Genomic DNA, 18,264 nt, shown 5'->3' with positions numbered 1-18,264 from the left:
GAAATTCAAATAGAAACTGCCTACATTTCTCACTTTAAGTCCAGCCTCCCAATTGGCAAGACAGGGAGACTAAGGAAGAACAAGGGTAAACAAGAGAAGAAAAAGCGATGTAAAAGGGGCAAACTACCATTATCCCCCTATTTCCTCAATGGGAAGGAGAGGGGAGTACTGTGACACTTAGGGAAGAATCCACTATCCCAGAGGGTACACAGGAAGGATCTAATCTTGTCAGCCTTGCTTACTGGTGACTGATAGTTACTAACACTAGCCATAGACCTAGCCATAGCCCAGAGGCGATTTAGTTCGCATGTGCTGCGCTATATAAGTTTTTCATTCATTCATTCATTCATTCATTCATATCTGTAAGGTTTCAATCTGTGGAATCCTGCAGGAGTTGGGTCCTTCAAGAGAATTCTGTCTGCTGTCTACTGGGGGCACCTTCATACTGTAGACTTGCTGAAGGCATTAGCAGATCTCTGAACCTCTGGTCTGAGTGGGAGTTAGACTCAGAGGATCGGTGAGCATGCTTTGTCAAAGACTTTGTCAAGTGCTGGTCCACAGAGACAACATATCTCAAAGGGACGACAAATCAGCTGTTCCTTAGATGCCTCATTAACGTCCCACACATTTAGCCAGAGCACCCTATGCATTTGTATAGACATCATTCCTATGCAGGAAACAAGTTCTGAGGCTTGTAATATACTATCACAGTAAAACTCAAGGCTCCAGCCATTTACTTCATATCACATCAACGGTGGAAGGATCTTCCCATGGGAGTTCATTCCATACTGACATGGTGCGACATCAGAATTACCTCCAACACAGGACAGAGGGGTAAACCAGTTAACTCAGATTCAAATCTAAGGACAGAATTCAACTTCCTATCAGTGGAACAGAACCAGAGATCCATTTGGTGCTTTAGAAGTAGCAGCAAGATGGTGCCTCCTCTTAGTTGCAGTGGAGCATAAGTGAAAAAATATCTGTGGTGTACCGAGTATCTTGATTAAAGAAAAAATTAAATAAAAACAAAAAAGGCGTAAAAATATAATTTGATTTATTTCTCAGCAGAACTGATGCAAAGGCAGTCAACCTATGAACCTAGGAACTCCCAGGAAACTAGCAAAAAATTTAGACATAATAGACAGAGGTGGGGTTACACAAGGAATAGCCCTTAACTTTTTTTATTTGCTAGTGTCTAAACCACCTGTAGGCAGCAGTACAACCCAAGTGATTGTAAAGGTACATTTAAAAAAAAATAAACAACAAACATGTCTATACTTACCTGCCCTGTGCTCCCTCGTCACTGGCTTTAATTGACAGCACTGGGAGTGCCCCAGCAAAGCCCCAGCAAAGCCAGCAGGACCTGGAAGTGAGGGGAGACAAGAGCTACAGACATGCACGGCGCTGGATCAAATGAGGGCTGACACTTAAACATTTTTTACCTTATTGCAAGGAATGCATTAAAGTAAAGGCCCTTATGCACACTGGGCATAGAAATTTTTACCTATACAGATGTTTGCCATTTTTTTCTTTTAGCCTGTAGAAACAACTCTATGTTTTAAGGCTGGAAAAAAAAAACATTACAGGTGCATTTTTGAGAGGGGCTTTTGCGCAGAAAAAGGCATGTTTGCCGTTTTCTGGTATAAATTGATTATAGTGAAAAAAGAGCAATGGGGAATGTTTTGGAAAAAAAGCTTATAATCGCAATCGCACATAAACGCATGTGCAATACGAGCCAATATGAGCGTTTTTTCTGCCTCTTTTTTCTGCCACCTAGTGTACATGGACCCTAATTCCTGTGTCCCTCATTGGATGATAAAGGAAACTCATTATACAGTATAATTAACACCACTGGGCTTGTTCTATGACCTTTAAATTACTTTTGCCCTTTATATGTTGCTGGAACACAGGGCTCTATAACTTATATAATTCCTTTGATCAAGGTCACGGCACTCTGTTTATTATATAGTGCCTTGCAAATAGACATTTATATTAACTATACGATAGTCCTCGCTATATTGTGTTGCTATATTGTAATGTGACTCATTTATGAATACATTAGAAAGCCCATGTTGTTCTGATGAAACCAGTCCAGTGCTAGTAAAACCAATTCTTAGAAATAGACAAACACATTTTAATGTTTACTAAGGCTAGCTTGGAATCATAATTTTAAATATAGTTAAGAAAGTGCACATAACTGCAGATTTGAAGAATTGTATGAAGCCTACAAAAATGCATGATCACTATTTTTAGGTGCAAGATGGCAATTTATCCAAAAGGGACATATCATGCATATACAGTATACAGAGCTATCAGTGGATGGCGTAAAATGCATTTACTGACAATCCAATTCTTAACAAAGCAAGAACATATTTATAAGCATAAAAACATGTATTACAATCTAAGCATGACTGTTTACTGTGCGACAAATGCTATTTCTCTATATGTTTAAATGATGAAATCTCAGCTTTGAAACCTTATTTAACCAGATTCACAGGTAAGTTGGTCAATTAGGTATCACAGTGTATAAAGCACAGATAGGATGCCAGACAGGACTGTAAAATCTTTTAATCGAGCTCTGTATATCTGCAGGAGAAAGGCATTTGATTTTACCTCTCTTTCTTCATGTGGCGTCTGTCCATCTAGGCGACAGTATTCATAGCCACGCCACATGCAGTAATCCTCCAGAATGTCGAGCAGTCGGGTCATTTGACTAAAAATTAGGACCCTTGAACCTATCACAGAAGAATACAAGCATTACTGTTGTTATGTGTCCTGCTGAAAACAGTGCACATAAATCTAATCATATTTTATTCAGTGAGGCAAGCACTAAAACATATGCTGGTGTCCCTCCATAATTTGTTATTCAATTAGAAATTGATACATGCTTAAACATAGCAACCCTAAGAATCTCAAAGTAAGCAGGCATCCTATATGTATACTGTCCAGAAGGAAAATGTCTGGGAGACATTTAAAAATCTCCAAAATAGAAACTGATCATGGCTTGGTAAAATATATTACAACACTGCCATCTAGTGTTAAAGAAAACAAGGTCCAATTCTTAATGATCATCATTTTCCAGGAATGACTTGTCACTTTAATGTAACCACCACAGAAGAGAATTGCAGCCGAAGGTTGTAAGCATAGCTGCTGCCCTGACAGCCTGTGGTGGTGGGGTAATAGTACAGAACAGCTGAGGAGGCTAGGGAGGGTGGGCTACAGCATACTTGCCATTTAAGCCTGTTTCCTGCCCCGCATATATAAATCCCATTTATCTGAATCAAATTGAAAAAAAGTAAACAATAAAAATTGTCCCAATCACTTAAAGTGGTTCTAATGTCACAATTTATTTTATTGAATTTTTTAACCTTAAAGCATTCTCTGCATTATGGTAAAAAAACTCTCCACGAATTGTAAACATTTACCCGACTCCTCTCACAATCCAGTGTTGTCGCAGCTGCAGCTCTTCTCCCTTCACTTCCAAGTCTCACATGAGACACACAAGCCATAGGCTTCTGCTGCTGTCAGTCAAATCTCATGAGTAGGAAGTGTGGGGGGTGGCTGTGCCGCATTGTGTGTGCCTATGGACGCTCACAGTCTGGTCTGGGAGTACACCCACACAGGTGCCCCCTCAGCACACAGATTGTTGAGGGGGCACCTGCAGGAATGAAGGAGCAGAGAAGGCAGCAGGGGACAGAAGAGGAGGTAGAGGACCGCTCTATGCAATACTACTGCACAGAGCAGGTAAGTATAACATCTGAAAAAGGGGAAAATACTGCGCTAATCTAAAAATATCAAGTGAGCAGCCACATAAGCAATATGACAAAAATTGAAAATAAAATAGTGGGAAAATATGCAGCGCTGAAAATTCTTATAAAGAACAAATTATGCATCAATGTAATGATAACACAGTAACCTGTGAATAAGTGTCCATTTGAAACAACCAACACAAAAAGAAAACACAAAGAAAAAGTCCATCAATAGGGGGTGTATGACCACATCCTCATCATTGGAAAAACTTTCTGCACGGTAGAATCAGAAATAGATGGAATACTCTTACCAGATGACGTGGATCTGCTTGTCAGCGACAACAGATCACAAAGGCATGTAAGGGCTCCGCTCGGCTCTGCTCAGCTGGATGATGGTACAGTAGTAGACTCACCACGGGGTATCCTGTTGGATGGCTGTAAGCCTGGACTGGAACCTCACCGTAGGTGTACTTGCTCAAACTCGAATCCGTGAACAGGAACAGAGGGTCCACTTCTTTAAACGCCAACTGGTGATGCGAACAGTGGTGTCCACTGATGCAAGGTGCACACTGGTATGGAGTTTTGAAAAAACTTTGCATCCAAGCAAGTCATGCAGGGAAGAGAAAGAAAACAATGCTCCGGATGGTGCAGGTAAAAGAGGGTAGGTTTTATTGAAATAAAACCAACAACATGAAAGTGATCACTTCAGTATAAAATTGAATAAAAGCAATATGGGGTGCAGGTATAGCAAGCCCGACGCGTTTCGTCCAAGTGGACTTCAACTGGGGCATCTACCTTCACCCCCATATTGCCACATATATATAATAAAAATGCTTAATCAAACCGAGTGGGCGGACCAATCAGGTAAGCTCGGTAATTAACCAATCGGATCGGGCAGTACTCCTGACCCAAATGGTTACCAATCATCAATCAGCTTTTTGAAAGACAGGAAATGAGTGAACAAAACCTTATCAGAAAACATACAGTTACAGAAAAAGGAAAACAGATATTCCACCATTCCCATTATGCAACCTGTGTTAAACTCATGAATTCATTATGCAACCTGTATTAAACTCATGGACTCATATCAGTGGTTATTTTGAATAAACAAAAGAAGGGGGAAGTGAAAAGTGGGGAGGGATGTTGGCCACCTGTATCTGGGCTGCAATCGATACTCTCCACCTTCCTATTGAATCAGTACATATTGGATCCTCCCATAGATCCAGACTAGCCTGCAGCAAATGCAGGAAGTGTTCATCAATGTACTGTCTGGGGACACAGGCCAGTGCGCCGCTCGATCTTCCTTGCAGCGCTAGCCTGGCGTCCCCAGACATCCTAGAACCACCCTGGAGCGCAACGCCCATGTGCGGGTTCACGCCGCGCGTGACGTCATCACGCGACGGGAAAGACGGATGGCGCTCAGTGGCCAATGGGAGCGCGGCGCCACTAAACACATGGCGTTCAATGGCCAATGGGAGCGCGGCTCTTCCGGCGTGTGGATCTGACAGAAAAACGCTGCGCAGCCATGTCTATCAGGGTTTTAATTTAAATGTACTGGCAACGCTGCCAGGCACTTAACATATAAGCGATAAAGTAGAAAACCTTCTACGCTCATACATGCGGCCAATGAAATAATCATCCCTGCGTGCTCCTATGTTAAAATAAAGCGTGCATGGGGAATAAAGTGTGAAAAAGGGGGAAATGTCGCCCTCAAGGGGGGAAAAAAGGGCAGCACAACCCCAGGACATATTGCACAGAAAGCATGTGTCATAAAGTGCAGAAAATATATGTACATCTATAGGCTATAAATATACATCTCTCAAAATATAAAACATATAAAAATATAAATCAGAAAATAGTTGCTGGATCTATTAAGGATCACAGTTAATCTAAAAAATTTTTACTCTGTGATTTACCAAACAGAAAAAAAGACAAAAGTAAATTAAAATAACTCAAACAATAATAAGGTTAGGCCTTATTTATAAATGAATTTATATCCCATTCTACGTTCATACCGAATGGTTGGTATGTACGTAGTTCATGTATCCAGTATGTTTCTAACTGCGATACACCCCGTATGCGGGATTCACCTCTCCAGTGGGGTGCAAAACGATCAATTACCAAAAACTGAGTCCCATGGGGATTTTTATCATGATATTGTAAATAGTGTCGTGGAACACTATGGTTAGTTTTGCCCAGCAGAATGTTAGCTATGTGCTCATTCACTCGAACTGTGAAAGTTCTAATGGTCCTCCCGATATATTGTTTCTTGCAGGGGCAAGTTAAAAGGTAAACAACGTATCGGGTGGCACATGTCGTGAAATGTTTCATCTGGTATATTTTAGAGGTGGTCGTAGACTGGAAGGTTTCACTTTTCCGTCTGCCGCTTGTGTTGTGCAAACACACATTACACCTGCGGCAGGGGAAAAAAGCCCTGCAGTCCTGAAAAAAGGTGACCTGTTTCGGGGGATCGATAACATTCGGGGCTATCTGTCCTTGAATGGATCTGGCACCCCTAAAAATAACACCCGCCCTGTCTGGTATGACCGGACCCAAAACTCTGTCATTTCTTAGAACACCCCAGTGTTTAGCAAGTATCTCTTTGATTTGCCTGGACTGGACAGAATATGTAGTGAAGAAAGACCACCGGAATTTGTCATCCGTGGCTTTCTTTGGGCGAACCTCCAGGAGCGAACTGCGATCCAAATGTAAGGTTCGCTCAATTTCTACTTCCAGTTCTCCTACTTCATACCCCTTCTCTACAAATCTGTCTTTCAGGACCGTAGATTGGGCAATAAAGTCCTCAGTTTTAGTACAATTCCGCCTCAGTCGTAAAAACTGGCTCCGAGGGACGGATTTTAACCACTGGGGATGGTGGCAGCTATCCAGCGGTATATAACCGTTACGATCGGTCGGTTTGAAGTATGTACTAAATTCCAGATGTTGTTCGACTACTTTGATCTCCAAGTCGAGAAAATGCACAGAGGTAGAACTAGCCTCATGGCTCAGTCGAATACCTCTGTCATTATTGTTCAATGTCGACATGAAGTCATTAAGCGATTCTGGGTCGCCTTTCCATAAGAGGAGGATGTCGTCTATATATCTGGCCCAAAGGACCAGTTCTGGTCTCTTAAGGGCATAGACGACATCCTCCTCCCATTTAGCCATGTAGAGATTGGCCAGACTGGGGGCAAATTTGGCCCCCATGGCCACACCCCTGGTTTGCAAATAAAAATTGTTTTGAAACCAGAAATAATTATGTTGGGCTGCAAAAATGAGGAGCTGCATGATAAAATTACGTTGTATCACCGACAGGGTAGTGCTCAGAGACAAATAGTACTCCACTGCATCAAAACCCAATTGGTGAGGAATACACGTATATAATGCAGTCACATCCGCAGTGGCCAGAATCATGTCGTCACTAAAGGAAACTGATTCCAATAGCCTGATGGTGTCACCCGTATCCTTAAGGTAGGACGGCATGAGTTTGACCAATGGTTGAAGATGGAAGTCCACATATTTGCCTATCCTGGATGTGACCGAATCAATCCCGCTGACTATCGGGCGGCCAGGGGGATTAATTGGGTCTTTATGAACCTTGGGGAGGTAATATATGGCTGGAATCCTAGGTACAACTGGTATCAGGAAATCACGCTCTTTTTTGTTCAGAATCCCCAAAGAGAAACCCTCATTGACCAGCTCAACGAGGCACTTCTTATATTGGGAAGTGGGATTGGTATGGATCAGAGAATATGTTTCTGAATCCCCCAATATTTTATCCATTTCTTTGACATAGTCAGCCTTGTCCAGCACGACTAAGGCTCCCCCCTTGTCGGCCGGACGGATGACTAAGTCTTTTTGTTCACAGAGTTTTTTTAAACCTCTCTTAATTTTTGGGTCAGTATGTATTTTTTTATTTTGAAGTTTATCTAGGTCTTCCAACACCAAACTCCGGAAAACATTGATGGCCGGAGCAATGGCTCCCGGAGGGTTGAATAAGGAAGGGTTGGCTAGCCCCATGTGGATATGGACATCCGGGGGTTTGGGGACAGTGGGAGCAGTAATGAAAGGAGGGGATAAAAAATGTCTCTGAATACTCAGCTTACGGGTAAATTTTTGTACGTCTATGAATGTAGAGAATTTATTGAGTGTCCGTGGAGGGACGTACTTCAAACCTTTATCAAGGATAAATTTCTCCTCATCTGTTAGAACAACTGAGCTAAGATTAAAGACACCCGCCCCGCTCACACCTTTCTTTTTTTTGCTCTGGACCCTGTAACCCCCTCGGGTGCCTCTTCTCCTCCTGGGCTTCCCGGGTAATCTTGCATCACCCTGTGAAAACCCTCATTATAGGAGGGCCCTGAATGGCCCTGATTATAACTATATGGGGACCGAGATGTCCAATCGTCATCTCTATTGTGATGGCTATAGTACTCCCTGTTTCCATAGTCCTCTCTTATGGGGGGAAATCTATTATAAACCTGAGTAGGTGTTCTATATTGATATTCACGATTATCTCGATTATCATAGTGGTAATCCCCACGACCATCCCGGTGATCAGAAGACCTCCTAGGACTCTCGTGGTATTGAATATCACCTGGCTGTCCCCGAAAAGGACCTCCATCTCTTCCTCTGAAGTTCCCACCCTTATTAGGGGGGGGGCGTACAGGGTAGGGTTTGGGTTTGAAGGGTTTATTCTGTTGTCCAGAAGGTTTAGGGGGTCTATTTTTGGGTAAAAGAGAGCCATTGGATGCCCTATTGGGACCCTCTTTGGTCAAAGGGGCAAAAGTGAGGGTTCTCTCTATGTTCTGACTTGCAGATGCCGTGACCTCCATTTCTGATGTTTCAGCATCAGAAATCAGGGATTGGGAAATCTTTTTCTGCCAAGTAAACACTGAACTAGATCTATAGTCAGTCACATCCCTGTTGTATTTTTTCTGTTTTTTTAATCTTTGGTCTTTCTCCTCTTTCTCCAAGTGACTTTTAAGGCTTGTAGAAAGGGAGATATATTCCGCAGAATGTTTATATGGAGTCAATTTTTCTTTTAAGTCTTTGATCTCTTTATCAATGAGTGTCAATCTGGTACGCTTCTTATCAATTAAAAAACCTAGCAGCTTGATACCAACTTCATTAAAATATTGATACCATGACTCAATGTCAGAATCACCTTGTTGGGGAGACACATCCCAACGTAGGCCCCTTGGAACCATGTGTTCTTTCACATACTGCTCCAAAAAGGCCATATCCCATTGTAGATGGACCTCTGTAGTCATCAGATTTTTCAATCTGATGAACAGGACTGCAGGACTGCAGGGCTTTTTTCCCCTGCCGCAGGTGTAATGTGTGTTTGCACAACACAAGCGGCAGACGGAAAAGTGAAACCTTCCAGTCTACGACCACCTCTAAAATATACCAGATGAAACATTTCACGACATGTGCCACCCGATACGTTGTTTACCTTTTAACTTGCCCCTGCAAGAAACAATATATCGGGAGGACCATTAGAACTTTCACAGTTCGAGTGAATGAGCACATAGCTAACATTCTGCTGGGCAAAACTAACCATAGTGTTCCACGACACTATTTACAATATCATGATAAAAATCCCCATGGGACTCAGTTTTTGGTAATTGATCGTTTTGCACCCCACTGGAGAGGTGAATCCCGCATACGGGGTGTATCGCAGTTAGAAACATACTGGATACATGAACTACGTACATACCAACCATTCGGTATGAACGTAGAATGGGATATAAATTCATTTATAAATAAGGCCTAACCTTATTATTGTTTGAGTTATTTTAATTTACTTTTGTCTTTTTTTCTGTTTGGTAAATCACAGAGTAAAATTTTTTTAGATTAACTGTGATCCTTAATAGATCCAGCAACTATTTTCTGATTTATATTTTTATATGTTTTATATTTTGAGAGATGTATATTTATAGCCTATAGATGTACATATATTTTCTGCACTTTATGACACATGCTTTCTGTGCAATATGTCCTGGGGTTGTGCTGCCCTTTTTTCCCCCCTTGAGGGCGACATTTCCCCCTTTTTCACACTTTATTCCCCATGCACGCTTTATTTTAACATAGGAGCACGCAGGGATGATTATTTCATTGGCCGCATGTATGAGCGTAGAAGGTTTTCTACTTTATCGCTTATATGTTAAGTGCCTGGCAGCGTTGCCAGTACATTTAAATTAAAACCCTGATAGACATGGCTGCGCAGCGTTTTTCTGTCAGATCCACACGCCGGAAGAGCCGCGCTCCCATTGGCCATTGAACGCCATGTGTTTAGTGGCGCCGCGCTCCCATTGGCCACTGAGCGCCATCCGTCTTTCCCGTCGCGTGATGACGTCACGCGCGGCGTGAACCCGCACATGGGCGTTGCGCTCCAGGGTGGTTCTAGGATGTCTGGGGACGCCAGGCTAGCGCTGCAAGGAAGATCGAGCGGCGCACTGGCCTGTGTCCCCAGACAGTACATTGATGAACACTTCCTGCATTTGCTGCAGGCTAGTCTGGATCTATGGGAGGATCCAATATGTACTGATTCAATAGGAAGGTGGAGAGTATCGATTGCAGCCCAGATACAGGTGGCCAACATCCCTCCCCACTTTTCACTTCCCCCTTCTTTTGTTTATTCAAAATAACCACTGATATGAGTCCATGAGTTTAATACAGGTTGCATAATGAATTCATGAGTTTAACACAGGTTGCATAATGGGAATGGTGGAATATCTGTTTTCCTTTTTCTGTAACTGTATGTTTTCTGATAAGGTTTTGTTCACTCATTTCCTGTCTTTCAAAAAGCTGATTGATGATTGGTAACCATTTGGGTCAGGAGTACTGCCCGATCCGATTGGTTAATTACCGAGCTTACCTGATTGGTCCGCCCACTCGGTTTGATTAAGCATTTTTATTATATATATGTGGCAATATGGGGGTGAAGGTAGATGCCCCAGTTGAAGTCCACTTGGACGAAACGCGTCGGGCTTGCTATACCTGCACCCCATATTGCTTTTATTCAATTTTATACTGAAGTGATCACTTTCATGTTGTTGGTTTTATTTCAATAAAACCTACCCTCTTTTACCTGCACCATCCGGAGCATTGTTTTCTTTCTCTTCCCTGCATGACTTGCTTGGATGCAAAGTTTTTTCAAAACTCCATACCAGTGTGCACCTTGCATCAGTGGACACCACTGTTCGCATCACCAGTTGGCGTTTAAAGAAGTGGACCCTCTGTTCCTGTTCACGGATTCGAGTTTGAGCAAGTACACCTACGGTGAGGTTCCAGTCCAGGCTTACAGCCATCCAACAGGATACCCCGTGGTGAGTCTACTACTGTACCATCATCCAGCTGAGCAGAGCCGAGCGGAGCCCTTACATGCCTTTGTGATCTGTTGTCGCTGACAAGCAGATCCACGTCATCTGGTAAAAGTATAACATCTGTTTTATTTTAATTAAATAAAAACATTTGCCTTTACAATCGCTGTAATTCTCCTAGCCAGTAAAGGGACCCGAACTACATTTTAACTTAAAACTGAATGTTTGCATAACTTAAAAAACTCCCCACTAATTGTTCCTTCTTCCCTCCATCCATAAACACTTACCTGACTCCTCTCAAAATTATAACAACCCTGTCCCAGTTGCAGCTCTTTTCCATTCAATTCCTAGTCTCACATGAGACACAGGCAGCAGCAAATCCTGTGAGGAGGAAGTGAGGGGTATCGCTGACCCTCGCTATGTGTGTCTATGGATGCACTCAGCCCAGTTTGGAAGAGAGTATGCATAGATGCCCCAACAGCACTTGTCTTACTTAGTGAGAGGGCACTTGCAGGAAAGGAAGGAGCAGGGGAACTCCAGAAGAGAAGGTACGGGACTGCTTTGTGCAATACCATTGCACAGAGCAGGTAAGTATAACATAATTCTTATTTTAATAATAATAAAACATTTGCCATTACAATCACTTTAATTCTCCTAGAAGAGACCCTTACTAGGATATGTGTGCAACATTTGAACTTAAAACTGACATTGTTTGCAAACAACTACAAATGTATCCAAAGCCAAACTGCCACTTCAAAGCTAATTGGTAAAATGTGGTCCTGTTAAAATCTACAGGATTACCAAAACAAAAAACTATGCATAAATAGACATCTTCACCGTATGGCCATGTTCAGGGCTATACAGCATTTGCTTTAAAACAGCCCCAACTATAGAGATGAATAAGGGTTGCAGCATTATAGGTGCAGGGTTGTGCTAGACTAATTCTAACCAAAGGCTAATGCACCGCACCCACTGATGGGTGCAATGTGTGCAAGGCATATAGGCCCCAAGGGGGATGGGGCCCACTGGGCTCTCACACAATGGTCACATTGAGAATTCCTGCCAACTTCTTTCACCCTCTCGTTATCATCATTATTATCATGGGCACTGTAATCTAAGGGGGAACGCCAATATAAGGAGGTGTTTTTAGTTTGGGGACTCCTGATCTAAGAGAGGGCACTGATCTAAAGGGAAGGTTTTTTATAAGGAAAGATTCAAATCTATAGGGGGGCTGAACTAGGGGAGGACTCTAATCTGACAGAAGATTTTGATCTAAAGGGGGCCTTCAGTTTTCAGAGGGTACTCTGATCTAAAATGAATTCTGATTCGAGGGAGATTTTCTGATCAAGGATCTAAGGGGGATTTTCTGATCAAAGGGGGAACTTCTGATCTAAGGGGGAACTTCTGATCTAAGGGGGATTTTCTGATCTAAGGGGGATTTTCTGATCTAAGGGGGGACTCTGATCTAAGGGGGGACTCTGATCTAAGGGGGGACTCTGATCTAAGGAGCAATTCTTATCAAAGGGGGGGGGGGGCTTCTGTCCTGTGGGATGGGTGCTGGTGCACACTCAAAAAGCAGACCTTATAGTTTTGGTGTCAGGACTACTTTAATAACACATGATCCCTTCCCGTTGGCGATTGGGCCGCAGGGCAGTATTCTAACATCTAGTGGTGCACCGAAATTTTGGATTTTTTTTGGAAAATTTGTCAGAGTCTCCCCTCCCTCCTGCTCTTCTCATTAGTGTCATCAAATACAGCCTCTCCAGTGCCTGGTAGCGTGATCGCACGCTGTGTGTCAGAGATCTCAATCGCCTTGCAGCCGATCTAACGATGTCCCGTCTCCTAGACCATCTCTTGTGATAGACGCCACACTGATCCAATGCTATGAATCATTGTGCCCTGTGTCATAGGAGGTGGGAACATTGTTACAGCGTCTGCACTGTGATTCAGATCTCTGACACACAGTGTGAGATCGCGCTACCAGGCACTGGGGAGGCTGTATCTCCTGGTCACTGGTAGGTTGTACATGATGGGCCCTGGTAGGCTGCATTTCATGGGCACTGGCAGGCTGTACATGATGGCCACTGGCGGGCTGCTGCATCTGATGGGCACTGGCGGGTTGCGGCATCTGATGGGTACAGGCAGGCTGCAAGGCACGGGCACTGGCGGGCTGCTACATCTGATGGGCACAGGCACTGGTGAGGCTGCATGACAAGCACAGGCAGGCTGCCACATCTGATGGGCACAGACACTGGTGAGGCTGCATGAAAGGCACAGGCAGGCTGCTGCATTTGACTGGTTGGCTGCATCTGACAGACACTGGTGAGGCTGCATTGATCTCTTGTATCATGTCTGCAGTCTCTGATTCCCTCACTGAGGATGGCGGCAGGGACAGCCGAGAGTGTTATTTGGGGCTCTTGTGGCCATGCAGTACTGCAGTGTGGGATGTGTCCGGTTCTGCAAAATGGTTGCTTGGCTATATCTGGGACAGTGTGGAGCGCAAGCGGTGACATCACGCCACCTCCGTTTGTAAGTAAGAGTCGTTCGTAACTCGGATGTTCGTAACTCTGGGACTGCCTGTACTAGATTAAACCAAGGCATAGGGGGAGTCATTCATTTGGATCAGGTTGTCTTCATGATGACTAGACAAACCAGCGGCAATATATGCATATTAGCACTTCTTATTGATGAATCAGGGATGTGAGAGCTTTTAACTTGGTGTGTTTGGTGTCGTTATCATGTTGGAATGCTGCCCTGTGGCCCAGTCTCAGAAGGGAGGGGATCATGCTCTGCTTTAGTATGTCACAGTACATGTTGGCATTCATGGTTCCTTCAATAAACTGTAGCTCCCCGGAGCAGGCAGCACTAATGCAGCCCCAGACCATGACACTTTCACCACCATGCTTGACTGTAGGCACACTCACCTGGTTGCCGCCACACATGCTTGACAGCATCTGAACCAAATAAGTTTATCTTTGTCTCATCAGACCACAGGACATTGTTCCAGTAATCCATGTCCTTAGTCTGCTAGTCTTCAGCAATCTGTTTGCAGGCTTTCTTGTTCATCAGCTTTAAGATGACAGCCATGCACACCAATTTGATGCAGTGTGTGGTGCATGGTCTAAACACTGACAGGCTGACCCCCACCCCTTCAACCTCTGCAGCAATGCTGGCAGCACGCATATGTCTGTTTCCCAAAGACAACCTCTGGATCTGAGCATGTCCACTTAACTCTACTTTGGTCGACCATTGCAAGGTCTGTTCTGAATGGAACCTGTCCTGTTAAACTGCTATATGGTCTTGGCTACTGTGCTACAGCTCAGTTTCAGGGTCTTGGGAAACTTTTTATAGCCTAGGCCATCTTTATGTAGAGCAACAATTCTTTTTTTCAGATCCTCAGAGAGTTCTTTACCATGAGGTGCCAGGTTGAACTTCCAGTGACCAGTATTACAGAGTGAGAGCGATAACACCAAATTTAATACACCTGCTCCCCATTCACACCTGGGACCTTGTAACACTAACGAGTCACATGACACCGGGGAGGGAAAATGGCTAATTGGGCCCAATTTGGACATTTTTACTTAGGGGTGTATTTAATTTTGTTGCCAGCCGTTCAGACATTAATGGTGGTGTGTTATTTTGAGGGGACAGCAGATTTGCACTGTTATACAAGCTGTACATTCACTACTTTACATTATAGCAAAGTGTAATTTCTTCATTGTTGTCACATTAAAAGATATAATAAAATATTTACAAAAATGTGAGGGGACTCACTTTTGTGAGATACTGTATAATACACAATTCCCAGGCTTTGGACACTGGATAGGGGTTGTAAAGGTTTGTTTTTTATTATCCAAATACAGTAGGTTCCTTTAAGCTAGTGCATTGTTGGTTCACTTACCTTTTCCTTCGATTTCCCTTCTAAATGTTTTTTTCTTTGTTTTCTTTGTCTGAATTTCTCACTTCCTGTTCCTCCTCAGTAAGGCCCCATGCACACGAGATGCTGGAAAAAATGCGTGTTCAGAGGCAGTTGGACAGCTTTTTCGACTGCCCCTGAACACATTCAATGTTATCCTATGTGTCCATGCACACAGTCCCGTTTATTGACGTTTTTAGGCAGTTGTGTTAACCTCGTTTTTCCAGAAGCAAAAAATGGGTTCAGATGCAAAAGTTTTCGCATTTCAGATCATTAGAAATCTCAAAAATGATGGCAAATTATGAAAAACCATTAAAAAAACATAAAAAACTGTAATTGCTTGCATTGTATTGTGGACAATCTACAACTTGTGGCAGGTAACGTGGCCAGGTGACGTGGCCAGGTGACGTGGCAAGTTGACAATCCACAACTTGTGGCAGGTGACGTGGCCAGTTGACGAGGCCAGGTGACGTGGTCAGTGGACAATCCACAACTTGTGGCCAGGTGACTTGCCAGGTTATGTGAACAGGTGATGTGGCGGGTGAGGTGGCCAGGTGACATGGCCAGGTGACGTGGCAAGTGGACAATCTGCAACTTGTGGCAGGTGACAGGGCAAGTGTGTTAACCTCGTTTTTCCAGAAGCAAAAAATGGGTTCAGATGCAAAAGTTTTCGCATTTCAGATCATTAGAAATCTCAAAAATGATGGCAAATTATGAAAAACCATTAAAAAAACATAAAAAACTGTAATTGCTTGCATTGTATTGTGAACAATCCACAACTTGTGGCAGGTGACATGGCCAGGTGATTTGGCAAGTGGATAATCCACAACTTGTGACAGGTGACGTGGCCAGGTGACGTGGCCAGTGGGCAATCCACAACTTGTGGCAGGTGACGTGGCCAGGTGACGTGGTCAGTGGACACTCCACAACTTGTGGCCAGGTGACATGCCAGGTTATGTGAACAGGTGATGTGGCAGGTGACGTGGCCAGGTGACGTGGCAAGTGGACAATCTGCAACTTGTGGCAGGTGACGTGGCAAGTGGACAATCCACAACTTGTGGCAGGTGACGTGGCCAGGTGATTTGGCAAGTGGATAATCCACAACTTGTGGCAGGTGACGTGGCCAGGAGACATGGCCAGGTGACGTGACAAGTGGACAATCCGCAACTTGTGGCAGGTGACGTGGCAAGTGGACAATCCACAACTTGTGGCAGGTGACGTGGTCAGGTGATTTGGCAAGTGTGTAATCCACAACTTGTGGCAGGTGACGTGGCCAGGTGACATGGCCAGGTGACGTGGCAAGTGGACAATCCACAATTTGTGGCAGTTGACGTGGCAGGTGACGTGGCCAGTGGACAATCCACAACCTGTGGCAGGTGGCGTGGCCAGGTGACGTGGCAGATGACGTGGCAAGTGGGCAATTTACAACTTGTGGCAGGTGACATGGCAAGTGGACAATCCGCAGCTTGTGGCAGGTGATGTGGCAAGTGACACACTAAATACAAGTACACTGCTGCTCTCTCAGCTGCTACTCACTCTGGTCTCACAAAATGTCTGAAATGGTTAAATAATACTCTTTTTTGAGCTTAGGAAGGGTCTTACGATGTCTCTTAACTAAACGCTTATAAACGCAAACGTGGTAAAACGCAGCGAAATTTGCGGCAAAACTGGCGTTTTTAAACACCGATTTTAGCCTTTAAAAACGTGTGTTTAGCAAAGTTTGCACCGGCGTCCCATGTGCATGGGGTTTAAGCTCTTCTGACTGACTTTCCACCGCTCGGATGATGGAGGAACAGGAAGTGAGAAATTCAGACAAAGAAAAAAACATTTAGAAGGGAAATCGAAGGAAAAAGTAAGTGAACCAACAATGCACTAGCTTAAAGGAACCTATTTAGAAAAAAAAATTAACTTTTACAGCCCCTTTAAAAGTGACACACTTTTACACTCCTGCTACTCCCAATGGTATAACATCTTTTGTTGATCAGGCAGTACATCTACATAGGCTTTTAGACTGGCGCCGTCATTACGCCGTCAAGCTCTGGGCGCAAATAGAACAGGCTCAAACGGATGTAGCATCCCCCAATAAGACGCACCGTCCACATATGCTCACAGCTTTTTATGCAGGCTTCTCTCTCTACTACAGACTTTCCCTTATTGCCAATTCTATTGAATCCACAGTTTATCCTGGGCCTCAGACTTTTCGAACCCTACGCCAAACTCATCACTATCAAGCATCACATTTTCTGACAGCCGAACAATGGCCCTTTATTGTATCGTTAATGGAGGCCACAGGCCCCTCCAGTCTGACATTTTGGAGCGCCCTGCAACTACATAATTTTTTCCGCTCCTTGCCAAATCCAGAGGTTTAGTCGACACTTAACCACCTTTGAGGAATATTGCTCAGACGAAGGGATATTACCAAAAGTTCTTTGGAAAACATACAATGCCTTGAAAAAGTATCCATATCCCTTGAAATTTTAAACATTGTGTCACGTTACACCCAAAAACGTAAATTAATCTTATTGGGATTTTATGTGATAGACCAACACAAAGTGCCACATAATTGTGAAGTGGAAGGAAAATGATAAATGGTTTCCAAATAAATATCTGAAAAATGTGGCATGCATTTGTATTCAACCCCCTTTACTCTGAAACCCCTAACTAAAATCTAGTGAAATCAGAAGTCACCTAATTCGTAAATAGAGTCCACCTGTGTGAAATGTAATCTCAGTACAAATACAGCTGTTCTGTGAAGCCCTCAGAGGTTTGTTGAGAACCTTAGTGACCAAACAGCATCATGACGGCCAAGGAACACACCAGACAGGGATAAAGTTGTGGAAAAGTTTAAAGCAGGGTTAGGTTATAAAAACTCTGGAGGAGGGGCCGAGATCCACAGCTCAGGTGGGAGAATCTGTCCACAGGACAGCTATTAGTTGTGTACTCCACAAATCTGGCCTTTATGTAAGAGTGGCAATAAGAAAGCCATTGTCGAAGGAAAGCCATAAGAAGTCCTATTTGCAGTTTGAGAAAAGCCATGTGGGGGACACAGCAAACATGTGGAAGTAGGTGCTCTGGTCAGATGAGACCAAAATTGAACTTTTTGGCCTAAAAGCAAAACTAACACTGCACATCACTCTGAACACACCATCCCCACCGTGAAACATGGTGGTGGCAGCATCATGTTGTGTGGATGCTTTACTTCAGCAGGGTCAGGAAAGCTGGTCAGAGTTGATGGTAAGATGGATGGAGCCAAATACAGGGCAATCTTATA

At 43.7% G+C, this 18,264-nt stretch overlaps 1 protein-coding gene across 3 annotated transcripts in view; it reads right to left on the bottom strand.

Moving 5' to 3' along the window:
- The window catches only part of LOC120913738 (probable global transcription activator SNF2L1), a 241,285-nt gene that overhangs the window by 151,467 nt on the left and 71,554 nt on the right, over window positions 1–18,264 (bottom strand). For all 3 annotated transcript variants that reach the window (XM_040323922.1, XM_040323920.1, XM_040323921.1), the window contains exon 12: window positions 2,614–2,735. In XM_040323922.1, coding sequence (XP_040179856.1) covers window positions 2,614–2,735 — 122 coding nt within the window. The remainder of the gene's footprint in view (window positions 1–2,613; window positions 2,736–18,264) is intronic.

This window comes from Rana temporaria, chromosome 9, assembly GCF_905171775.1.
Source record: "Rana temporaria chromosome 9, aRanTem1.1, whole genome shotgun sequence".
Taxonomy (NCBI): Eukaryota; Metazoa; Chordata; class Amphibia; order Anura; family Ranidae; genus Rana; species Rana temporaria.
This window is presented reverse-complemented; position numbering and strand designations above follow the sequence as displayed.